At 47.0% G+C, this 26550-nt stretch overlaps 2 protein-coding genes across 2 annotated transcripts; one reads left to right on the forward strand and one right to left on the reverse strand.

Annotated features, from left to right (window-relative positions):
• Positions 1-692: 692 nt before the first annotated feature.
• Positions 693-10029, reverse strand: LOC120843794. Its single transcript, XM_040215229.1, has 9 exons — positions 10026-10029; positions 9855-9944; positions 9709-9765; positions 9583-9612; positions 9063-9137; positions 6170-6241; positions 3480-3727; positions 2581-2743; positions 693-919 (listed from the first exon to the last, which is right to left on the reverse strand). The coding sequence occupies exons 1-9, from the start codon at positions 10027-10029 to the stop codon at positions 693-695; spliced, it is 966 nt and encodes a 321-aa protein (XP_040071163.1).
• An 11980-nt stretch (positions 10030-22009) lies between these two features.
• Positions 22010-23369, forward strand: LOC120843795. The gene is made up of 2 exons (XM_042294844.1): positions 22010-22109; positions 22380-23369. Exons 1-2 carry the CDS (start codon positions 22010-22012, stop codon positions 23264-23266), a joined length of 987 nt encoding a protein of 328 aa, XP_042150778.1. The 3' UTR covers positions 23267-23369.
• The last annotated feature ends 3181 nt before the right edge of the window (positions 23370-26550 follow it).

Consider the following 26550-nt stretch of genomic DNA (forward strand, 5'->3'; position numbering starts at 1 on the left):
AGTTCAGTGGTCAGTCAAGCTTGGCAAAACTGTGTAAATACGGACTGGGCCAGAGTGGCAGTTCAGCGGTCGGCCAAGCTTGGCCAAACGGAGTAAATACAACCTGGGCCACGATGGCATTTCAGCAGTCAGCCAAGCTTGGCAATACGGTGAAAATGTAGCTCGGGCCAGGGTGGCAGTTCAGTCGTCAGCCAATCTCAGCTGTACAGTAAAGCTCGGTCGATTTACCTGCACCGGTGCATAAAAGTGCAGGGTGGTGCTTTCAGTGGTATCTCAATACACACACCAGAAGCACTGCCCTACACTTTTCTGCACCAGTGCAAAAGGTGCAGGTAAATTGAACGAGCTTAGTATAAACACGGTCCATTGCCAAGGACCCATTTCACTTAGCTGTGAGCTAACCTTGCAAGCATCCTGGGAGGCCCGATTTGTACCCTTTGATAAGCTTGCATTACATGAGTCTTTGCATCAAGAAATATGATAGTTGACAAAACCCATTTGCAATTACCTAGTTCAATTCGATTTTTCGCAATGTCCTCATGAGTTGCTAAATCGCAACAGAACAAAACAATTTAAAGTCTGCCATTTCAATTTTGCTACAAGTTTGTGGATGGAATGCACGAGAAAGAACACTCAGAACAATGTTTTTTCTTTTATTTCTATATTTTCAATTTTCGTTTTTGTCCTTGACATCACGTCTGTGAGATGTCCAGGATGTCAGCGTTGACGTCAAAGTCGCCCTCTGGCAGGCTGCTGGGCAGGACAGTGACGAATTGGGCTGAGAGGATGGCCGCGTCTTGAATCTTCTTGGCCATCCTCTCAGCCCTGCCTCCCTCGCGATCCGGGGCCCCAGACAAGTAGTCGCCAATGGCACGCTCCACGTCGACCACGCTGCCTCCCACTCGGCTCCGGATTATAGCTGGAGAAAAAGAAAACAAAAAAACAGCAGAAGCGAATGTTATGCACGCCACAAAGCAAGTCACAAAATGCATTAGGGGCCTATAGAAACAGGGGGAAACTCTCGTGCAGTAATTTATTCCAAGTCGAGTTTAGGGCTGCCGAGAAAGAATTACCATATTTATTCTAAACAGGTTAACCATTTGCTGGAAACTGTTCTTTACCAGTAGGAGTTGATCTGTAATCATAACCAAACAAGGTCGACCTATAGACCAATGCGCTGTTTTAAACAAGCCTGCATTTGGCCACATTAAATGTAGGCACTGTGCATGCGCGGAAATGAGCTTCCTGTGAGGTGAGGCGTTTGTGCACGCACCATTTTGACAACAGCGTCACTGCGGTGGCGTGGCATCAAAGCCATGTGTTCGTCTACAAAGGCCTGTTCACACATACATCACAGCACCAACTCAGTGAAAAGCACCGACTTTGCACATGACCAGTGGTGTCACAAGAGGGAAGGGTGGGGGAGGGGGGGGGAGTGCACGAGACGAGTGGCTTGCATGCTTTCGCATTCACAACTCGCAAGTGGAAAAGGTGGGGGGGGGGGGGGGGGCACCACCTTAGGTGCAGCGCTCGGGGGGGGGGGGGGGGGGGGGTGTCATGGCGGGCCACGCAACCCTATAATGGCATCACTGCATATGACCCCACTTTTTCCTGCTCACACACAATTCAGAGCCAGCTTTAGGCATTGACAGCAGTGCTGAATGTTATTTCAACACCAATATTAATCTGCTAACTAACCTAAGAATAAGCTAATGTATTCCCCGTTTGAGAGAACCCAGACGCTGCTCTCACCAGCCACTGCAAAGCAATGAAGCTTCATGCACGCGCACCATGGGCAGTGCATGATTATGAACTCTGAGCTCCATGTGAAATTAAATTTGTGCGACCAGGGGACCTAAGCCGCTGTGAATGACAGAAGAGAGCATGCGTGCTGGACAAAGAGATGAAGAGGCAAAATGAAAAAGAGGTGTAACAGTTGAAAAGGCAAACATAAGAAACAGAATTAAAACAGGTAACCCCATGAGAGTTCGACAGGACTGCAGTTCCCGACTGTAACAGCCGAAATAATTTTTACCTGGGAATGTATGAATGAGGCTCTACCGTATATACAAACAATACTTAAAATTGAAAGAATAAAATAAAATGTGGAGGACAAGCACAGGACAACCACATTCTTTCGTAATTGTCCTGTGTTTGTCCTTTGCGTGTTATTCTTTCAATCTTAAGTATTAATTTTCAACTCAGTGCAATTTGTTTAGAGTCCCTGAAAGATTAAGTTTTTCATAATCCAGATTCCATAGCAATACCACTAACATGGTGCATTACTTGAAACATCAGCTCACCGCCTAAGATCACTAGCCAGAAGGGAAAAGCCTCGACTTGATTAGAAAATCAGGGGAAATGACTAACCATGATGATAAAGAAAGTGCTTGCTTTATAAACACTTATTCAGGAATTATATGAAAATACTCTTGCCACTTTACGCGCACGTTTACAAACCACAAATTTTGCTTAAAACTGATCCAGTAATTCTTCAGATTCTTGGCAGCTGACAAATTAAAAGAAAAAGTTCCCATCATTTTTAATTAGCAATGAAGGTGTGGAATGAAAACACCTTACCAACGGCCACGGCACAGAGCTGCGTGCCCCTGAACGGCCGCTTGTTGCCCCTGCGGCCGCAGATGCTGAAGTGCATCTGCACCTGCTTCCGCAGGAGCCGCTCCAGGGTGCGCCGCACAGCCTCCGCGATAGTGGAGCCACCCAGGCCGGAGAGCTGCTCCTTCTACACGAATAAAAGAAAAAAATATTGCACTTTAAGAATCACAGTTCATTTAATATGAGTAAGATGAAAACTGACTATGGTATGGCATCCATCTCACCTAAGTGAAAAGGTAATGTGAAATTGCATTAACTCTGTTGACAGTATTTACTACACTATTATATAAAAGAGAGTACGGAAGATCTAATGAAAATAAACCCTGAAGAAGGAGAGCAAGGGGAAAAAAAGGACAAACACATATCTCGAAACACACCTAGCTGCATTTGGAGATTTGTGTTTGTCTTTTGTCGCCATACCTTTTCTCCAGAGTTACTACTGTTATTGTCCAGCTAGCTTCCACCTCTGCAATTATTGCATTATCATCATACTGAAGATCGATCCAGACTTTTACTGAAAGTAATTAATAGATCAGGTAATTGGCCCCTGCTGTTCTTGATGTTCTTGTTGCCTTCTTCCCTTCATTTTATACTTTCCAGCGAGCACTGATTGCCCTTAATCATTCTATATGCCCCTGTTCTTGACTCAAAAGTATGTAGAGGTGTGAAAACAATAAGGCCATATCTTCAATCGTAATGCTGCCTTAATAAGTGGCTGTCTGTGACTAAATAGAGATAATGGTTAAGCTAACATTTTGGTAAAGTTTAGATACGAAGCAGTTGAACATATGCCGTCGCTCCATTTCTCAAACCGGTTGAGCTACAAGGCACTAACATATAGTGAAAAAAAGTTTGATATTCACCAGGACAGCCTGATCAGCAGGGTTGATGAGGCGCCTCTCTGCTGCCTCAAAATCTTCCATTGTCGCCAGCGGTAAAATAAAAACCGCTGGCGGCACTGGGGCATCAGGCGGGCAGTTCGCACGCTCAAGCTGAGCGATGCGCACTGCCAGCTGTTCCTGGTTTGCCAGGACCTGCGTCGTGTCCTGGCGGAGAAGGTGCACCTCGTGCCGCACATCCAAGAGGACCTTCAGGAGCTCCGATTGGAAGGCTAAAATAGAGGCAAAGAAAATTCTTGTGGTCAGAGATCTACGAAGGAAACGTGCTGAAAACAACACTTCACCTAAGACTAAAAAGAAAAAAACAATGATAAAAAAGATTATAGCTCAAAAAAATATTTCCAAGCCTTATGCAATTGATGGCAGCAAATGTAGGCCGTCCTGCCAGTGGATCTTTCGTCGCACATATTGTTTACGTCCAAGCAATAAATTATATTTTGTTCCACCTTTCGAGAGACCAGAAACCTACAAATCATAGACGTGATTGTAGCTTCAAATTTAGCTACTTTAGAAATTCCAGCTCCAAATCTGTACCCGTTATCACCTCAAGGACCACAGTAAAAAAAAGTCCGGCTCCTAGCGGATCATTACTAATTTCCCCCTTTATGTAGAGAATTAAGATACATGCAGGCACATTTTACATCAAATATATATTATCTTATGGAGCCGTACACATTTCAAATGCCAAAAGCATTGCTGCCTCCTCTGACAACGAAATCGTATGAGAACTACTACTTGCAGCGTATGAGTAATGTGCAAAAGTTCATTTTTTTCTTGAGGTGAAAACGAGTATAGCTATATTTGAAAATGATATCCCCGAATTTAGCTACTCCCCCCCCCCAACCACTCCCCTTGGCCAGTGACCATGGAAAGCAGGGTTTGGGGGGGAGGTGAGGTTTGAGGGCAGCACTGTTGAAGGCCTAGGGTGGCAAAATGTTAAGTTCACCTCTCGTCACAAGACTTTCGGAAGGGGCACAGCGTCACTGAAGGTGCGCAGCCTCATGATACGTTGTGGCACTGGTCTGGTGATTATGGTTTATAGCATCTACTACTGTCTTGTGTAAGGTGAAATAGAGCATAGGAAACAGCCTCATCACTCCACAAGATTTCAACACAATAGGTAAGCTTCTTAAAACAAGCTAAACATTAGTCACTTTTCTTAATCAGGCACTAGTTTTTTTTAGATATTTGAATAATAAAAATAAAACAGCTGTCACTGATAATAAAAATAAAACAGCTAGCTTGAACATGCAAATCAACCCAAGCTATGGGCACCAGGTTGCCCCACCTAGCCCAGAGTGGCGGAGGGGTTAAGGTCGCAGGTCTTTCTCCGCCGCCACTACTGCCGGCTAAATGGTGCCACCTGCTGCCCAATGTGTGTGCTTACTTGCACAGTCACCGACATTTTTTTACTGATGTAAGCGATTGCTGGCATCATCTGTACAAAGTCTGCTTTGGGGTCCCTAAAGGCACTGATACCGACGGACGTTGGGGTTCCTTAAGATACTGATATCAATGCCACTGATAAAGAGGTCGCAACCGTTGGACATATGGAAAACTATTTTATCTCAGAGTTGATGAAATGACATGTCGCAACTAGGATGCTTTCATGTACACTTTGCTCAGGTTGGCAATACTTGCACTTTCATAACGATTTTGTTTAAGCCGCCTCGGTGGCTCCGAGGCGAGAGCGCCGGCCTACGGATCCCCAGGTGGCGGGTTCGAATCCCGACCGAGGTGCCCGCAATATGACGGAGGCTTATTGCGGAGAAGGCGCCGTGTAACCGAGCTTTCGGTTGCACGTCAAAAGATCCCCAGGTGGTTGAAATTAATCCTCAGTCCTCCGCTGGGGCGTGCCAGATGCCCGTCGTAGGTTTGGCACGTAAAACCCCCAAATTTGACGATTTTGTTTATTTTTTGCTTAGGAGCATGAGAGGTCTTCAATTTGTGATTCTGGAGTATGATCGTTTGTATACGGAGTATTGCCATAACTGCAGACTTATGGCAAGGCCACGTTGAGGCATGTCCAACACTCCTGTTTTGGTGTAAGCACCGAGTGCCTGACTTGGGCCTCAAAACGTTTATTTAACAAGACCCCCGCCGCTGCCACCTGTCGGTGCCACAGTGCAACTGCCATCATGACAAGCATCAATGTTCAAAAGGCAGAACTGGTCTCATACAAAGCTAGAAGTATGAACAGATAGGTTTTAAAGGTGCCCCTGCTGCACGAGGATTCATACAGCCAAGGCACATTTTCTAAAGCAAGAAGGCTTGCCATTCACGTTAAGGTTTCAAAGGTGCTTCTGCTGCACAAGGATTCATGCAGCCAAGGCCTATTTCTAAAGCAAGGGGACTTGCAATTCATGTTGAAGTGAGATTATGTAGATATCAGCAATGACCGGTTCATGTAAAGATGTCAAACATGTTGTTCTTAACAGGTAATCAAACATCTCATTCTTGAAATGTAAAACAGAGCATTACGAGTGATAGGCAGGTTTTGTTTTGGTGGTCGAACTATATCGAGAGTATGGGCATTTAATGCCATACTAAGGGCATTGGAAAAATGAAATGTACAGATGTGATTGTGCCAGTCTTCTAAACTTGGTCAGGTCAATATTAAGCAGTGATCGTAATGAAACATCTGGTATGCTTACGGGACATGGTAGCCTCAACCACCTCAGCTGCCTCCAAATTCCGCCTTCTGGGGGCTTGCCGCTCTGCCAGGGCTGTGGTAAAGTATGTTTTAGTCTCAGATTAAGGTCTTTCAACTCGTCACACAAGTCATTCACACTTTTCAGCAACTACATATCAGCCATTTTGGCACAGCCAGTGTCCATCTCTGCCCAACATCTCAAGGGCAGTCAATGTCAAGAAATCTGACAGATACGCTTCAAATGCACACCTTTTTGGGAGGCAAAGTATGTTTGTCAGCTCCACTTCCAAAATGAGCATAAGGTGTCCAAAGCTTAAGCTTGGTGACTTCTTTTATAAACGGTTTTCGAGGCAAGCAAAAAATTTTATGAATGACCGGAGGCAGCAGATTGGAGGCGACAGCAAATTTTCTGCAGTCTGCCAAAAAAATGTGCATGTGAAACGTGTCATCACAAATGCCGGTATAGACAGCCTTTTTTAAAGGGATGCTGAAATGAAAATTAAAATATACTTCTCACGTTAAGAAAGAAGTTAAATGTAATCACTGAAGTCAGCTAATGACAATCACACATTAGCATTTTTAACAGGTGGTTATATTTTTCGTTCCAAACAGCCAATTCCAGCAAGCACTCCAAACAGCCAATTCCATCGAGAGCAGCCGTCGGAGAGCACTATGCTTCTTGAGAAAACCAGCACCTACAGCGCGCTCGTGATGTAAGGTTTAACTTCGCGGGCAAGGCTACAAGGAGGCTGGTGTGGTTGTGAACTGTGCCACTTGCTAGTGTCAACATGTTACAATCTGGCGGTTCAAGAGGCCCGCTTCCCGCAGAAGTTGAATAGGCACGGGAGAGAAGGGAAGTTCGGTTCCGCCAAGGGAGAGAAGGGAAGTTCAGTTCCGCCAAGTTTAACAGTCTATGCACGCTCAGAGCTTAGCACAATACCTCTAGGGAGTGGCACTGCTTTTATGTGAAGTTTTACTTAACATTCGGAAGCATCCACCAGGTGTAATCTGGTAATAAATTTTTTTTTTTTTATTTTTTTTTCGTTTTAAAAAGTTTTTTGGTGTCAATTGAAACTAAAAATTGGCATCTTTGTGGTGTGGCCAAAATGTGCTTGGTATTTAAACCATAAAATAGACTCTAGGCATTTTGCTGCAGTACCCCTTTAAACTAATAACACTGGCTGTATCAGACGGTGGACAAGGGGAAACATCTCAGCTGTCTCATTTATGCTCATCAAATCATTAATTCCAACAGTTACAATTGTTACAAGAACCTTACATGCAGAGTGAAAGAGGTATAGCAGCTCAAGAGTGAAGCCACTGATCTCTGACAATTTGCTGGATCGCGCATCCCCGCTTGGTTGCTGTAGCACAAATGCGGCCACCGCACAGTCACCTTGCCACAAAAAATCTACCTTTCAGAGCGCAGCTAGGGTGGGCGGCAGCGTGCTGAAGACACGTTTTCTGCTTACTTATTGTCATTCGTCGTAGAGGTTGTTTAAAACCTGGCGTAAATGGTGACCTTCGTTGGCCTTCGAGAACATGAGCAAATTTGTACAAAAGTCCAGCACCAGAGGAGAAAAGCACAACTCCTTGAAAGCAAGTCTAGCCGGTCTAGCGGCATGATAGAAATTTCCTTGGTATGCCAAACTGCTGTATCTCTGTGCCTTCACACACGTGGATAGCGATCAAGAATCGACGCCGTGTTGATGTGTTTTGCATGTGCAACGTGCGTGAAAATCTACGTGCCTCTGGAGCAGCGTTTTACTTTACTGTGGTGACTGTAGTGTCGAGACCGGTTATAACAAAATAGCGGCTACATCAAAGCAATCTCGATTTCCCATTCCCTTTCACACTTCGTTAACCAAAGTCAGTTATAACGAAATAGCGGATACAGCGAAGTGATTTTCGATTCCCGTTGACTTCGTTATAACCGGTCTCGACGGCATTTGTAAATTGCGGCGTTCGTGGTCCAGATAAGTCTGATGCAGTGGCGACGGACGAGGGGGGGCGGCAGCGGTGGTTGAAGGGAGGCTTTCTTGTGGGCACTTACCGAGGTGGTGGAATTCATGAGTAATCGCATGAGGTTACGATAGAGCAGTCTGCAGTAAGTATATATGCAATTATTTTTATAAACAAAATAAAGTGTGCTATTTGAGGCATTCAGCAGTTCCAATGAACGCAACACTTTATGCTTGTTATATAATGAAGCACATAAAAAAATTTTCCGGGTTAGACTCTTTACTGACCCATGAAAATTACAGTATGAATGTTACTGGATCTTATGATTAGGCCTGCGCTGTGCTCTATAAACCGCCTTGCCTGGTGGTGAAGTCTGATCTTTGAGTAGCACCAAGCTGTTAGCTTGACTGGTATCCAAGGATGCGAAGGCACAGAGATGCAGCACTTCGGCGTGCCAAGGAAGCTTTGATCACGTTGCAACACCGACAAGACTTGCACTTGACGAGTTGTGCCTTTTTCCTGCAGTGCTGTACTTTCGTAAAACTTTCCACGCGTTCTTAAAGGTAATTTGTCAACGGTTACACCAGGTTTTAAAAAAAATTCTCCGGCAAATGATAACGAACGAGCAGAAACATATCTTCAGCACGCTACCGCCCAGCCTCGCTGCGCTCCAAAAGGTTGATTACCTGTGGCACGATGGCCAACCGGTGGCCGCATTCGAATAGCGGGGAAGCGCAATCCAGCAATTATCGTAGAGATCAGTGAGCGAAGCAGATTAATGCTAGCCACAGTTTGTTGAACATTTAAAAAATAGCTGATAACCTTGTATGTGATATCTCTAGAAATACAAACAAGCGGGTTAAATATACAACTTTCCTATGTCAGTCTAGATTATCTGTGAATCATTGGAAAGAGCCTACTGTGAAACTTACGAGATGTAGGAGCCCGACTTTCCTTGGACCACCCCTTACTGGATGGAGGGTCTGGGGCCCTGCGCTTGGGAGGGGCTGGAGAAAAGTATCACAATTTACTTTCCACATGGGCAATTATGGCTTGGCCAGAGTGCCCCTTTTCTTTCTAAAATCTTAGACAACTTTTATCTACTCGTTTAGAATGCAATGCAATGCAAAAGGCATGAACCCCCCCCCCCCCCCCTTTTTTTCTTGCTGCCATACTGCCAAAATGGAACATCAGAAAGGTTTAGGCGTGATTGTAAAACCAACTCTCTTTAATTTCATAAATTATTGTTTGCTTATATTCACATAAAAGAGGAATTTTGTATCCACGAGCATCTTTCAAATAACAAAATCTTAAAATCCCAATTCAAATTAACTGTTTTCTAAAGTCAAATGGAGGAATCACTTTTTACAGTTCTGGATAGGTTTGAACCTTCATGAATAACGTGTAGATTCTCATGTGTAAAACATGTGGAAATAAAGCAAGGACACTTACCCCTTGCACAGGCACCTCCCAGGCCAGTAGCTGCAAAATCAATGTCAAGTGTAAATACATTGTCAGTGTCTCTCGCAAGGTAAAAAAAAGATGAAATATATTTTTCTTTACTGTAGGCTAACTCACGTGGAATGGGCACTGAGAGACGCACAGGAGCGTCGGCCGTGTTGTCTCTCCCAGTGGCTAGAACAGACATATTATCAGAATAAAATTAGGTTAAACAAAGAACCATTTCTTCTGCTGAAAATGTTAAATTGCTATGATCAACATACCTCCATCATCGGGCTCCCCGACATCTGTGCTTTCTAAGCACGAGTTCTCGAGCCCCTCGGTGGCCTTCCTTTTGGCCTTCTTGTATGTTTCTTTAAGAGAAAGCAAATTGATACAGACCCACTAATTATTTAGCTCGTGCAAAACCTGGTTTACAATACTGCAATGCCAACCCATAACAGAGCAAAAAATCACTAAAACCAATTTACGATTTTCTAGATATGGTTCCTTTCACAGCTTACAATACCAAAAGGACATATTATTGTAGTGTTCTGCCGGGAAACCGGCATTTGCGGGCAATGCCTGATAGCAGCACTCTTTCAAGATCAGCATTTGTAAAGGCTTCAAATACTTTTTTTTTATGTACAGCACAGTGTGGTGTCTGCTGCTAGCATGAGAAGCGCACTGTTGCTTGCATCATTCTGAAAATTAATGCAAAGGCCCCATATGCAGTCATGGTCAGAAGAAATGCAAAACATCTGCAGCTGCACAATCAGTTGTCGCGATTCCACAAACATCTATACAGAGCAAAATTAACTATGGCTCAAAAAGCAGCAATGCCGAGAGAATAAACACCCATGACTGAAGCACTTAGTAGTGTATTGGGGTTTATGTGTTGAGAAAATGACTGAGAGAATAAGACGAGAGCTCACAGGGACGTCGGAACACTGAACTCTGGTTGGAATGATTAGTGGTAGAAATAAAGCTAGCTGTTTTTATCTCCACTGCACTCATCAAACGTGTTTGAATTTGAAAGCCCAATGCCGGACGCTGGCATTCCCATTCTGATGTGTTCGACGAGTGCAGTTGAGACAAAGATAGCTAGCTTTAGACCTACGCATCAATCATTCCAACCAGAGTTCAGCGTTTTGACATCCCCATCCAACCTCGTCTTCTCCTCTCACTCAGGTTTTCGCCGCATAAGGTGACACTTTCATTTGTAGGGCGAGTGCAACTTTGAAATGGCGTGCACTAGGAGCAGCCGAAGCAACTTTAGCTGCTGCTTGCGAGCTTCAAATCTGTCCATTGTATGTAAAGCCCCATTCACGCACTTGCATTTGACTATGAATGAATGAGACACGATCAGCTTTTAGCCTCTTGCGACTGCCTACGACCGGCTGCCATTGCTGGACTGCCGGTCATAGGCCTTCGCAAGAAGCTTAAAAAATCAGTCTTGTCTCAGTCGGTCCTAGTCAAATGCATCTGTGTGTTAATGGGTTTTCATAAGACCTGTAAGCGGGAACATGTAAACGTGTGTCACTCAATACAGACATGGCAACCTAGCAAGTGCTACGCTCCCTTTCGTGCGTGTGCAGTGCAAGACTACGGCTTTTTGAAGAACAGAGATACTCCAGGCTCACGCTCGTTTCCTACACTGGCTGCTGACAGTGCTATGGCAACTGTGAGGGAAAACGTGCACGTAAAAGCGCTGCTCTATCGCCACATGATACATATTTTTGACTATGAAATTTCAATTGCAATCATACTCCCAGAGAGCTCGCATTTCATTACCAGTCAAGTTTCTGATGCTGCTGTCAGGTTCGATGGGCTAGCTCAACACCATCTAAAATAATCAAAGCACCTGCACTAGCATTTCGCAGTCATCACAGTGAGATCGAGCACTGAAACAGATCAAGTGCTGCATCTTTCATGTCATTGTGATAATGCTCCGAGCTACTCTTTCCTTTCTGTTATCACAAGTCATATGATTTGTTTCATCTGTCTATATTTATGGTTGCACCAATAAATGGGGGATTCTTGGTCACTCCCGAATGGCTCTCTGGTTGTCTGACCTGTCTGAGACGTCATCTTTGATCGTGTTCGGGTTTGTCGGGCTGTGAAGGCTCTGGTGCTGGACGAGGATTCCAGTCTACGTCCGGCAGTAAGACCAGGGACGTAGTCCCTGGTCTTACTGCCGGACGTCGACTGGAATCAGCAGTCATATGATCAATTAGTGAAAATTACTCAAAGCAGTCATATGATCAATTAGTGAAAAGACGGTGAGAGTGCAGGCGAGCTGGTGGTAGCTAATCATGTCGTATTGCACCTGAGACTGCGGTGGAAGAAATCGGAAGAACTTTCAGTAGAAGGAACGTTCTCTGTGTCTGTTTGAGACGTTCTCTCTGATTGAGACGTTCTCTGTGTCTGTTCCTTCTACTGAAAGTTCTTCCGATTTCTTCCACCGCAGTCTCAGGTGCAATACGACATGATATGATCAATACAAGCTTGCCGTTGTCTGTCAACAAACCATTGGAATGCTACGTTTTTGGCGTCGATGTGTGTCCCCATGCTCTTTTCTATGTTGCAATTTTTGCTTCTATGTCCTCCTGGCAGAGTCAGACTACTTTAGCAGCCTAAGCAAAATTAACTAGGCTTGTTTCACTGCATGTGGTGATTCATTCCGCGTAGACGCCGCAGAATGGACACTAAAGCCTGATTCGCAGGATGAGATTCTGCTTGCTATTTTCAGTCATTACGTCGCTCCACCTGCAAAAGCATGAACTGTAGCGGAGATGGTTGACGTTGATACGAAAAATTGCAAGCAGAATCAGTCCAAGTGAATGAGACATAACAAGTCGGTGATGGCAACTAGTAACAATTATCAACATCTTGTATCTACTGTTTACACTGAGCCTGCTTACCTTGACCAACCTTCAAAATTAAAGGTCTTTTGGAGGCCTGCGCTTACTCCATATTGCAATTACCAGGTCAATGTTTTCGCTACGGGCCGCTGTCGTTTGAACGAGCAGGAACGTTTGGAAGAGCAGACAACGGTTTGAACGATCAGGCAGCCGTCCGAACTTGAAGACACACTAAACATAGTCCGCGGGTGGTCCAAACAACTTGGCCGTTTTTTTCACATTCATGTTGGAACAAAACAAATGAATTCGATGGCCATAAGTATCCGCGAATTCAACTCAAAGTGCTTTCTGTACAAGCAATCGTGGTCCAATGCCATCTGGTTTTCCTTTTCACTAGCCCTGTCCATGTTTTTGGATGAACCAAGCAGGCAGAAAACTCATGAATACTGATCTTCAAACCTTTCGCAACTGTTTTGGTACAGCCTCAGTTGCTGCATTTTGACGAGAAGGCAAGTTTTTGCCTGGTTTCTTCTAAAACAACACAGGCATGCACGCCCCGCATGGTGACTTCCACCCACAGCCCCAGACCGGAAGTGTGCCTGACGCACCACCACCGCACCATGACATAACAGAGCTGAATTTGTGTATATATATAGACAAAGTTTTCGGGATCGAATTGGGTAAATACTAGATAAACCTTTGTCTTATTAATGTGGCCAGCTTACATTATGGACAATCTTAGGAAGGAACGGAGGTGTCCATATTAACGAGGCATCCCTGTATGTGCAAACTACACTCTCAGTCCAAATCTAAACATTGTTTACCTTTAGATATACTACATGATCATATCAATGACTAATGCCCCTAGGTATGTGCAAAGATTTCACAACTTGAAGCCACGAGGATATCATACAAACACCACTTACTGCAATAGGAGAACACCCGCACAGGGTGGAGGGTCCACTCCTCTTCATTCCCAGGTGGGGCCTGAGACTGGGCCAGTTTTATCACTGATGCCGGTGGAACGTTTTTTGGCCAAGAACACATCGTCTTGTCAGCATCGAGCCAGGCCGTCAGAACAGCGGCCACGCTGTCATCCCCGACAAACTCAACCGCACAAAAAGGGCGGTTTTCCTTTCTGTAATGAATATAACATTTTCGTTACTGCAAGGCAAAGCCACAGCTGATTAGCAGTGGGTAATAATTCAAGATTAGGGCCGTGCTGCTGAGAAAGGGAGGATGGGCCTAAGAGGACACGGAATAAGTTGATGAGGGCTCACTCGCGTGGAACTGAAGATGGACGGTTTCTGCGGCCCAGCAGACCCGCCAATAATGAAAGACGTCCGACTCCGTCAAAGGTTTGAGCATGACTGACCTATGATCACGGGCAAGCGCTCGCAATGCACGGGCTCAAGTGCAAGCCCGTGTAAGTGGCACACCGAGTTCGTGGTGTGCCGCACTATTTATTTTTAAATACTGCACAATGTACCTTGGGTTTAACAAAGCGACTAAGAATGAGATAGAGTTCCTGAGGGCCGGCAATCAGAGCATTTTATTGGGGAAAAAAAATGAGAGAAAAATCAGATTTCTTTTCTTACCTATGCCTGTTAAATGAAATGTCACAAATGTTTTTGTTTTTTTCCTAAATTCACACAAAAAGGTGTGCATACTGACCCAAAAAAAGAGAAGAGTTTCATATTTTTGTTGTAACTTACAATTAAATTAAGTTTGCTATTTGATATTAAAAAAAATGCATTAATTTACTGATCTCTATGACAATTGTTAGATCACGTTTCTCCACTCCGCGAATGCAGCCACCAAACGGCCATCATGTACCAACGGGATGTTGACCAGTTAAAGCGTTTTAAAGGGATACTTCAACGAAATTTGAAATATACCCGTCGTGTTCACAAATAGGCTGAATATGATCCACAATATCCATAAATGACAATAAAACGTCTGTATTTTGAGCCTGATGGCTGTGTTTTTCGTTATAAACGGCCCACTCTGGCAAGTGCTCGGAGAGCAGCCAGCGGAGAGCACATGGCCTCCGCCGCAATCGTGACGTAGTTTTTCTCGAGATGAGCAAAGCTGCGTCAAGGCTGACATCGAGAAGATGTCCTAGACGTTCCAGCCACGGAGGCGGCTGCTTTTATACGAATTTTGAGTGACGGGTTAATCTTCTATAATCTTGTAGAGGAACAATAGCGGCATTTTGGGACACACAAAATATATTCTCGGGGAGGCGTTAGCAGCAGCCACCGGGTGCTCTTTGCTAATCGTTTAACTCGTTTTCAAATTCCTTTTGTGTCTTTTTCAACGAGAGATTGGTGCGTCTGATGTGATACTGCTCCCTTGAACACGAATAGACCAAGAAATAAGCGCCGAAATTTCGTTGTAGTATCCCTTTAAGAGGCTGGGCGGCAGTGTGCTAAAAGACACGTTTTCGACTTAATAGCAATCATTCGCTGAATTTTTTTTTTCCTTGTGTACTTGGTTATAGGTGCCTTTGAGAACACATAGAAATCTTTATGAAAACATAGCACGGCATAAAAAAGTCACAACTCATTGAATGCATGTCTTGCGGCGGGATCAAAGAACATGCCTTGGAATGCTGAAGTGCTGCATCTCCACCCTTGCACACTTGGGCATACTGAACAAGCATTGAAATCGTGTAGATGATGCTGAAGGTCTGTCGTGTATGAAGATTTAAGTGCCTCTGAAGCAGCGTTTTACTTTACTCTGAAGACTGTATTTGTAACTTGCAGCACTCGTGGGCCAGCAATTAGTTGATTTGGTGCCGACAGAACACAGCGGCGGAGAAGATCGTTCTTTGCCTCCGGGACATTTCTAGCAACCAAATCTGTGGAAGGGAATAGAAATTTATCTTTCTCGATTCCCCCATCTCCCACTTCCGACACCCCTGATAGCATAGCTCAAAAGCGTCAATGTGATTTGTAACCCATACATAACTGTGCTGCTCTGTTTTCAGGTGACATGAGTAATTCGGATCCATACGAGTACATTTTAAACACTGCCGATAGCGCATGATAGCAACCACTCATAGTGCAACCAAACAGAACTGCTGGACTATCCAGAGATCTGCGAGTGATATGTATGCGGCAAAGACATGTAAAAAGCGACACACCTTCAAAACCTTCCCGAATGGTTAACACATTCACACGACGTCTACTTTTTATCAGTGTCCAAGCGTGCGAAGGCAAGGACGCAGCATTTCGGCGTGCCAAGGCATGTCCTCTGATCATGTCATGAGACTTGCATTTGACGAGTTCTGCCTTTTTCCTGCAATGCTGCACTTTCGTAAAACTGTCCACATGCTCTTGAAGATAACATAGTAACCACAGGGTTTTAGAAAATTTTTTGTCGAATGATGGCAAACAAGAATGTGTTTTCCAGCACGGATGCCATCTAGCCTAATGCTCAAAAGGCTGACTTCCTGTGGGCACAAGATGGCAAATACAAAGCTTTCGGTGGCCGCACTCATGCTGCAGCGACCAAGCATTGTCTACTGGTGATAAGTGTACTGATCAGCACTGATCAGAGCACCAAGCACTGAACAGTGCGACCAAGTAGGGCATTACAGAGTCACATCTTCGCGCTAACTTACCACTTCGGAGCATGCAAAACTTATTCTTAATATTTATTTAGGCTGACAACTGTACGGATACTACCCATTCAGCCCGCTTCAGACGGGGCAACTTTTCAAGCACTTTCGGGGTTGCTGGCGGGTTGTTTCATAGCTTTCCCTAGATCGACACGAATTGCTGAAATCGGGTTCGGCCCCTGTAACGAGTGGGCTAAAGCGCACACCCAGCTCGACGCGCGTGGAGCGAAAGCTCACGCTGCAGAATCCAGGGATCCTGGGTTCGAGCCCCACCCCTGCCCATTTCGATTTCGATGAGCATCGTAGCAGCGTGCGGTCGTGTATCACTACTGCGTGGTGCACGTTAAAGACCCCACGCTAGCGGTGTACAGCACTGGCTAAATTGCTCATCTACAGCAAGTGACTTGTCGCAACTTTAAATTGCTGACCAACTACAGGCTGTATTCACCAATGTTTGTTTGCAAACAAGCTCGCTGCCGCCCACTATCGGCGGACCCCTGCGCGCTTCCGGTTTTTCCTCTTCTTTTCCTCTTGCCACACATCCTTTTGTTATTTGTACTACGTTCTACAAAGCGCGTAGGTTCTTACAAACCTATTACAGGTACCTCTCCGAAGGAAAATCTTATTTGCCGATCGCTGTGTGTTACTGAAGAAATAAATACACTACCGGAAGTCTACTGGGGCACCAAATACTGTGGCGCCCTCGTGGTACTAACTACCACAGAATGCGGTGAATAAATATCCCCGTAACCCAATTTGCTTTTTTTTTTTTTTTATGATAACTGAAGACTTGGTTCTGGTTTGAAATTAATCGCTTTTGGAAATGAACTGTTTCAGAAAGATGAGTTTGTATTTTTAACGCAATTTAAAGATATAAAAACATGTTTTTAGCATGTAACTGTGCGTCTAAATAGTGCAAGGAAAATAAAATTTCCTGATGATGATGGCAAGTCGTAGCAATTCGGCTGCTGCGTGCGAATGCGGGAGGTCCGTGCTGCTGGTGTTGCGACGTAAAGTTGCTGGGCGAAATTGCACGCGCACTGGGCGAAATAGCACGCGCACTTGATGTCATTGAGTGCGCGTGCAATTGTACTGCATCTTTATACAACCGCGTTCGCAACCGCTTTGCGAACGCGGATCCGCTTTCAGTGTGAATGAGCGGTGAAGCGGGCCTTAAGGGCGGTTCAGGCACTTGCGTTTGAGTGCGTTTGACTGCGTTGCGTCGAGAACGGAAAGCGAGTCACCGGCACATCTGTGCTTCGTATGAAGCGTGGATTCCAATTCAAGGAATCATCTTAGCACGCGATATAAGCAGCAGGGATGTCCTGGTTTCTCGCTGCCGCAACGCAGTCAAACGCAGTCAAACGCAACTGTCTGAACCAGGCTTTAGGGTGTTTTGGTAGACCGTACGCTTTCAGGTAGCGTGCCCAGAGATAGCGTGCCCAACCCATGCTTCAAAATGACGGCACGAGCTCCCCCTAGCAAAGCGGAGCTCGAGCGTACGGTACTTCACGAGTAATAGCGGGATAACTGAGCGCGCGAGCTTCTCAACGAGCGTCGCTCGAACAGCAACATCGTTGTGCGCTCAAGAGACGAAGATGCACGGAACGCGGTGACGCACACACTGCGCCGTCTCAATCACACTTCGACAAACTCTTGTGCTCTCTGCTCTGTCAGTACGCCCAATCGCATAGTTCCGCATTAAAACTTCAGCCGTGCTCGAAAGTCAAGTAATAAAGGGGTCACTTACCCGGGCTGCCAGGACATCGTCGACGTTGAGCTTGTTGCGTCGTTGCAGCAAAAAGACAATTACACCGCTCGAAATATTCGATACGAAAAACGAAAGTACTAAAAAAATAAATCACTAAATCTAAGAAATCTAAATACAAAAATAAAAACCTGCTCACTACGGAACCTCGTGCTCAGAAGACACGGGGACACAACACGAAATAATCGTTACAAAAACGATAGTCGATAGTACTAAAAAAAAACAACCTAAATCTACGAAATCTAAATACAAAACAAAGAAAAGCTGCTCAGTGCAAAACCTCGGGCCCGAAAGGAGACCTAAATTTACGAAACTTAAATAATACGAACCAAAGAAAAGTCGCTCAATACGGAACCTCGTGCTCGGAAGGAAACACGGGGACACAGATGAAGAATACAATTACACAAAACGAAATAATCTATATAAAAACTAACGTAATCTACGAAATCTAAATAATATTAAACAAAGAAAATGCGCTGCTCGGTGTGCTGCTCGGTGCGGTACGTCGTGCTCGGAAGAAGACTCGGGAGGCACGGGGACAGACCTGTAGAATCACGGAAACCGAGGGAGAAAAGGGACCTAGGGATGTAGGGAAACAATCGTAAATTGCGTTGGGCGATAACTCGCGCCATCTGGCAAAAAACAAAAAAATATTAGGTGTCGTTGATTAGTGGGCGAGCATTGTTTTCTCGCACCGCTCGCACCGTGCGAGCTGCCTAGCATCTGGTGGCCGCGTTAACCAGGGGCGGACCCAGGGGGGGGGGGGGGGGGGGGCCACGGGGCCGGCCACCCCCCAGACAGTCTACTCCCCCCTCCCCTTTCCCCTCATCTAGGAAGGCAATTTTACCTAGTTGAACCCCCCCGGTGCGCAGACGAAAGAATGGGAGAATAGTATCCTTACAAATTTTTTGCCCCCCCCCCTCTCCCCCAAAAAGGGAGTTCTGGATCCACCCCTGTTGTTAACAAGCACAACGCAACGTTTGAATTGATCAAATTCAAACGCGAACACATCGAGGGGCGTGAAACAAAAATATTGTTTTGCACATTTCACTGGTGAATGCAGGTCTTGCTACTAGTTCAGACATTTGCGTCGGTTGCGGGCATAGCGCAGCGAACGTCGATTGAGGCAACCTGGACAACCATATGACTCGTGATTACTTCACGAAGCTACTTTATTCTCAACGGCGAACCAACGCCTCTACCATTGCAGTCATTTCAATAGCACTGAACATGACTGTCAAAACTAGGCATAAGAGGCAGGGTCTAGGACCATTCGTCAAAAGCCCATAAGAGGCAGGGTCTAGGACCATTCGTCAAAAGCCCATTCGCCGACAGACAACTGGTAGACGGACAATTCGTCGAATAAGACAGTTCGCACTAGGCGAATTAGTCGAACGGGAAACTTGTTGAAGCGGCCCGTTCATGTAAAAAATATTCATCGAAAGAACTACAACAAAGTTGGAGTGATGAGCCTATAGCCGGTGACAGGTCAAGAACGAAGCGGAAGCTCCTCCCACCCCTTTCCTCTTTAGTGGAGCGAATGGTGGAGGGGAGGTCGCCTCCTCTGCAGCGTTCGATCTACAAAGTGGGAAGAGGTGGGGGGAGCGTCTATCCGGTGAGCTTAATTGTCCGGTGAGTTCCTGTCTGGGATTCGAGATCTTCTATGCTCAATGGCACTGCTTTGATGCCATTTTATTGAGAGAAACCGAAGATGTATCACAGCTGAAATTAGAACTGCTGAGGTACCCAGCGGATTGTATTGTCATAGGTTAGCACACTTTAGCACATGGCAGCCATTCTGCTTAAACAAAGCCCAGGGATCCTGCGCTCAAGCCTCACCCATATGACAAACTCAGGCTTTTGTAACGAGAGACAAATAGCCTTATGTGGAGTTTGGTGGTTCACTAAGTTCACAAAGCTCACGGTCTCGGGTTTTAAGACGGCTGGGAGCATTTTTGACTACGAACGTGCTATAGTCTATTGTTATTGTGTTTTTATTGAGGCAAAGCTCACTGTTTTGAGGTTTTGCCAGGAGTGGTCACAGGCCACTGTTTTTGGAACTTGTAAGGGAGCACCCGAGAAACAAGAACAGTGTTTTTCGGCCTGGATAAATTAAATATTCACCGCGAAAAGCTCTAACTTCACGAGAATGTGATGCAAGCGGTTGGGATAGAACGCGGAAGTTTGAAAACGTTACGATATCTGAATAAAAAAAATGACAGAGAAAATGAATTTCTCTACGAGCCGACACGTCCACCTAAGCCTAATATCGTAAAAACAGAATTTGACATTGCGGACGATTTTGGGACTCATATCAAAGAAAAAAAAAACAAAAACAAAAAAACTTGTCAATGAAAGAGAATATTGTTTTCGTTCTTGGTGAGAAGTTTTTTTTTCCCCCGCTGGAAATAGATGCCACAGCTGGCGCCCACATATTAGGCTTATGTGACCCGATCCAAGCAATGTTATGTTGTCAAACTTCCGCGTTATATCCCAACCGCTAGCGTACATTCTCGTGGAGTTTGAGCTTTCTGTGATTTATAGTTTATTTACCTGGGCTGAAAAACACGGTCCTTTGGCTTACGTGATAAAGCAAACAATCATGTCATCGGTGCATCTTTTCAAGCGAAGTGCTCACGTTCGCTTGTGCCCCACTCACTGATAGTACAGCCATAGGTACAACCTCGGTACAATACTGATAAAGCTGGTGGCTCGAGCGTGTGGCTCCAACTTGGGGTTCATTCTCACGTCCTCTAACGAAAGTGAGACAATATAAATAAAAAAAAAAAAGTGATTTTCATGTGCTCCCGCTAGCAACTTCTACACCGGCAGGGAGTTCTTTCACGCTCGAGGCTCGCGAAACGCCCGATTGCTATCGAAGGTAGGAAGCTCGCACTGGAGCGACCGCGTAGCCAGGACGGCCACCCACCCCAAGGCCCAAAGTCAGGGTTGAAGGACCCTGCTGCGTAGCGATGGAATTACGACCGATTTAATAAACCACTTCTTTAACGTAGACGCTGTAAGCACCCGATAGAGCAGCACCGCTTGCTCGACATTGAGTTGCTCATGCTCTTGTAAAATTATGTGCAAGACAGAAGCTTTAATTTTACTATAGGAAAACGACGAAAAATTCTGTAGCTGTTGTGCCCAGATGTCACCGTTCAGGAGGAATCTCAAGAAGGGCATAAGCGGCACAGCTGCTACAGCGGCACAGGCTACTCGTGGCTGGTGGTGGCTCTGTCTTGGCTTTACTCGGTTGGAGGCACCTATACGTGATCAGATGCTCACTACACTGATCAGTGGCTCACTACAATGCCTCGTTGTCAGCCGCTCGCGGCCTAGCCTCTCGAGTACTGTATGTTCTGAACTCTTTCCTTCAGGTGCCTTCCCGCGCCCCCGACCCTTCGTCTTTTCCGCAGGCCCACGCAGGCCCTGCGCTCCTTTTATTTTACGGGCGACCGCTTTTCTTTTTATTTACTTGACTCGTTTGTTCCCCTCACCAAGCTGATCAGCATGAGTTCGTGGTGGAAAAAGCCACGAACATTGCGAAAGGAATTTGATGAAATCGCAAGTAGGATTGCGGCCGCAAACGCTACGGCCGCCGCCGGAAGGTCCACCGCCGACGCCGCTTCAAGCGACTCTTCAAGGGACGCAACAAGCAGCGCTTCAAGCGATGACGAACCTTGCCCCGGCTCTTGTGGAAGCAGCACAACTGACGGAAGTGGAGCTGACCCTGCGACAGGCTGCGACCCAACAGACGCGCTTGCATCTGAAGACGAGTCATGCAACGCAAGTTTCGAGGTCAGCGGAGCTACCTCGGAAGACTGTCCGCGCACGGCCACGGAGGAACTGGCTATCTTAGCGCGTCGTTTCAACTTCACACATGAAGCAGTGAATGAGACCGCTGCTGCGTTAAGGAGACTCGGCCACGACGTCCCTAAAGATGCCCGAACTATTCTCGGCACCGAGAGGAAGGCCCCGCTGGAGCAGGATGGAACTTTTATTCATTTTGGGCTGAAGAAAGGTATCGAGCAAGCCCTGCAAGGGAAAACAGTGCCACAGGAGCTTCTCCTCCAAGCAAACATTGATGGGCTCCCTCTTTATAAAAGTTCAAACATTGGCTTTTGGCCAATCCTTTGTCGCCTGACAAACTGTGGTGAAAGCACCCCTTTTGTTGTCAGTATGTTTTGCGACAGCGGCAAGCCTCCAGACCTCTCAAGTTTTCTTGACCCCTTCTTGAAGGAAATTCAAGAGATGACAGCCAACGGCTTCGTTTACAAAGGTTCGTGCCTAACCGTCCATTTAACAGCCGTCATATGCGATGCTCCTGCAAGGAGCTTTGTTAAGAAGGTCAAGGGCCATACTGGGTATCATGGCTGTGAGAGGTGCTGCCAGAAGGGTCGGCACATTGAGGGAAGGATGACATTCCCGGAACTTGAAGCACCAAAACGAACTGACAAGTCATTTCGTGACCAAGAGGACCCATTGCACCACGTGGGTGACTCGCCGTTCACTCTGCTGAAAAATGATATAATTTCACTTTTCCCCCTAGACTACATGCATCTAGTGTGTCTAGGTGTGATGCGCCGCCTGCTTCAAACGTGGGTTAGGGGGCGTGGATCGTTGAGGACCACGCAGAAAGAAAAACTCAACAGAAGACTAAAGTCGTGTGCCAAAGTATTCCCCCGACACTTCCAACGGAAGCCCAGAGGTGTGGACGAGGTCGACCGGTGGAAGGCAACAGAATTCCGGACCTTCCTCTTGTATGTTGGACCTGTTGTTCTGAGGGGCCTGCTTCCAGATCACCAGTACGAACATTTTCTCTTTTTGCATGTGGCCATAAGAATTCTTGCATCACCAGCTCACCACGTTGAGCATAACGCCTATGCCAGAGACCTGCTTCGTTTTTTTGTGCAGGAGTATGGCACCGTAGGACTTTACGGAGCACGGTTTTTAACCTACAATGTACACACATTGAGCCACCTTGCCGAGGAGTGCCTTGTCCATGCACCGCTTGACGCATTTAGTGCATTCCCTTTCGAGAGTTTTCTCGGAAAACTCAAGCCCCTGCTGCGAACACATAGCAACCCTTTGGCGCAAGTTAGCCGCAGGCTTTCTGAACATGCGGGAGCAACATGCTTCTCTGTTGCAAAACGAGTCACCCACACCATCAACAAAGGAGACTGCTACCTGATCAGGAAATCCCCAGTCATCGTTTTAGAGGTGTCTCAAAGCACGTGCGAAGTCGCTTCATTAACAAATGCTAGGAACTTTTTCGATGTTCCGATGAAATCATCTGCCCTAGACATTTTTAGAACCGATGGCCAGGACACTACAGTCAAGAGATTGCAGATCTCAGATGTTCATGGGTCCCAACAGTGTCTTCTTTTGCCCTCCAAGTCCGGCCATGTTGCCTTTCCACTCCTCCATATGCAGTAACTCCTTATCTTTCCCTCGTTTGTTGTTTTCGGCTGGCCAGAACTCTCTGCCGGACATTTGCTGAAACCTGTCGTAGAGGCTGTCGTCGGCTGTCTTGGTGGCTGCTTGGAAGTTCTTTCCCAGCAACGCGTGCATTGTTGCTGATCAGTGTGTGGGGGTGCAAGCTGCTTTTCTGCGGACATGGCTGTCTCCTCTTTTCTGGAGTCCGTACTGGTGCGTGGAACTGAGTGTTTGGCCTGTTCGGCTGCGACATTTGGCTGGCCAGAACTTTCTGCCGGACATTTGCTGAAACCTGTCGTAGAGGCTGTCGTCGGCTGTCTTGGTGGCTGCTTGGAAGTTCTTTCCCAGCAACGCGTGCATTGTTGCTGATCAGTGTGTGGGGGTGCAAGCTGCTTTCGTGTGGACATGGCTGTCTCCTCTTTTCTGGAGTCCGTACTGGTGCGTGGAACTGAGTGTTTGGCCTGTTCGGCTGCGACATTTGGCTGGCCAGAACTTTCTGCCGGACATTTGCTGAAACCTGTCGTAGTGGCTGTCGTCGGCTGTCTTGGTGGCTGCTTGGAAGTTCTTTCCCAGCAACGCGTGCATTGTTGCTGATCAGTGTGTGGGGGTGCAAGCTGCTTTCGTGTGGACATGGCTGTCTCCTCTTTTCTGGAGTCCGTACTGGTGCGTGGAACTGAGTGTTTGGCCTGTTCGGCTGCGACATTTGGCTGGCCAGAACTTTCTGCCGGACATTTGCTGAAACCTGTCGTAGAGGCTGTCGTCGGCTGTCTTGGTGGCTGCTTGGAAGTTCTTTCCCAGCAACGCGTGCATTGTTGCTGATCAGTGTGTGGGGGTGCAAGCTGCTTTTCTGCGGACATGGCTGTCTCCTCTTTTCTGGAGTCCGTACTGGTGCGTGGAACTGAGTGTTTGGCCTGTTCGGCTGCGACATTTGGCTGGCCAGAACTTTCTGCCGGACATTTGCTGAAACCTGTCGTAGAGGCTGTCGTCGGCTGTCTTGGTGGCTGCTTGGAAGTTCTTTCCCAGCAACGCGTGCATTGTTGCTGATCAGTGTGTGGGGGTGCAAGCTGCTTTTCTGCGGACATGGCTGTCTCCTCTTTTCTGGAGTCCGTACTGGTGCGTGGAACTGAGTGTTTGGCCTGTTCAGCTGCGACATTTGGCTGGCCAGAACTTTCTGCCGGACATTTGCTGAAACCTGTCGTAGAGGCTGTCGTCGGCTGTCTTGGTGGCTGCTTGGAAGTTCTTTCCCAGCAACGCGTGCATTGTTGCTGATCAGTGTGTGGGGGTGCAAGCTGCTTTTCTGCGGACATGGCTGTCTCCTCTTTTCTCAAGTCCGTACTGGTGCGTGGAACTGAGTGTTTGGCCTGTTCGGCTGCGACATTTGGCTGGCCAGAACTTTCTGCCGGACATTTGCTGAAACCTGTCGTAGAGGCTGTCGTCGGCTGTCTTGGTGGCTGCTTGGAAGTTCTTTCCCAGCAACGCGTGCATTGTTGCTGATCAGTGTGTGGGGGTGCAAGCTGCTTTTCTGCGGACATGGCTGTCTCCTCTTTTCTGGAGTCCGTACTGGTGCGTGGAACTGAGTGTTTGGCCTGTTCGGCTGCGACATTTGGCTGGCCAGAACTTTCTGCCGGACATTTGCTGAAACCTGTCGTAGAGGCTGTCGTCGGCTGTCTTGGTGGCTGCTTGGAAGTTCTTTCCCAGCAACGCGTGCATTGTTGCTGATCAGTGTGTGGGGGTGCAAGCTGCTTTCGTGTGGACATGGCTGTCTCCTCTTTTCTGGAATCCGTACTGGTGCGTGGAACTGAGTGTTTGGCCTGTTCGGCTGCGACATTTGGCTGGCCAGAACTTTCTGCCGGACATTTGCTGAAACCTGTCGTAGAGGCTGTCGTCGGCTGTCTTGGTGGCTGCTTGGAAGTTCTTTCCCAGCAACGCGTGCATTGTTGCTGATCAGTGTGTGGGGGTGCAAGCTGCTTTCGTGTGGACATGGCTGTCTCCTCTTTTCTGGAGTCCGTACTGGTGCGTGGAACTGAGTGTTTGGCCTGTTCGGCTGCGACATTTGGCTGGCCAGAACTTTCTGCCGGACATTTGCTGAAACCTGTCGTAGAGGCTGTCGTCGGCTGTCTTGGTGGCTGCTTGGAAGTTCTTTCCCAGCAACGCGTGCATTGTTGCTGATCAGTGTGTGGGGGTGCAAGCTGCTTTTCTGCGGACATGGCTGTCTCCTCTTTTCTGGAGTCCGTACTGGTGCGTGGAACTGAGTGTTTGGCCTGTTCGGCTGCGACATTTGGCTGGCCAGAACTTTCTGCCGGACATTTGCTGAAACCTGTCGTAGAGGCTGTCGTCGGCTGTCTTGGTGGCTGCTTGGAAGTTCTTTCCCAGCAACGCGTGCATTGTTGCTGATCAGTGTGTGGGGGTGCAAGCTGCTTTTCTGCGGACATGGCTGTCTCCTCTTTTCTCAAGTCCGTACTGGTGCGTGGAACTGAGTGTTTGGCCTGTTCGGCTGCGACATTTGGCTGGCCAGAACTTTCTGCCGGACATTTGCTGAAACCTGTCGTAGAGGCTGTCGTCGGCTGTCTTGGTGGCTGCTTGGAAGTTCTTTCCCAGCAACGCGTGCATTGTTGCTGATCAGTGTGTGGGGGTGCAAGCTGCTTTTCTGCGGACATGGCTGTCTCCTCTTTTCTGGAGTCCGTACTGGTGCGTGGAACTGAGTGTTTGGCCTGTTCGGCTGCGACATTTGGCTGGCCAGAACTTTCTGCCGGACATTTGCTGAAACCTGTCGTAGAGGCTGTCGTCGGCTGTCTTGGTGGCTGCTTGGAAGTTCTTTCCCAGCAACGCGTGCATTGTTGCTGATCAGTGTGTGGGGGTGCAAGCTGCTTTTCTGCGGACATGGCTGTCTCCTCTTTTCTGGAGTCCGTACTGGTGCGTGGAACTGAGTGTTTGGCCTGTTCGGCTGCGACATTTGGCTGGCCAGAACTTTCTGCCGGACATTTGCTGAAACCTGTCGTAGAGGCTGTCGTCGGCTGTCTTGGTGGCTGCTTGGAAGTTCTTTCCCAGCAACGCGTGCATTGTTGCTGATCAGTGTGTGGGGGTGCAAGCTGCTTTTCTGCGGACATGGCTGTCTCCTCTTTTCTGGAGTCCGTACTGGTGCGTGGAACTGAGTGTTTGGCCTGTTCGGCTGCGGCATTTGGCTGGCCAGAACTTTCTGCCGGACATTTGCTGAAACCTGTCGTAGAGGCTGTCGTCGGCTGTCTTGGTGGCTGCTTGGAAGTTCTTTCCCAGCAACCCGTGCA

This window comes from Ixodes scapularis, unplaced genomic scaffold (assembly GCF_016920785.2).
Source record: "Ixodes scapularis isolate PalLabHiFi unplaced genomic scaffold, ASM1692078v2 PGA_scaffold6__148_contigs__length_123643588, whole genome shotgun sequence".
NCBI classification, from domain to species: Eukaryota; Metazoa; Arthropoda; class Arachnida; order Ixodida; family Ixodidae; genus Ixodes; species Ixodes scapularis.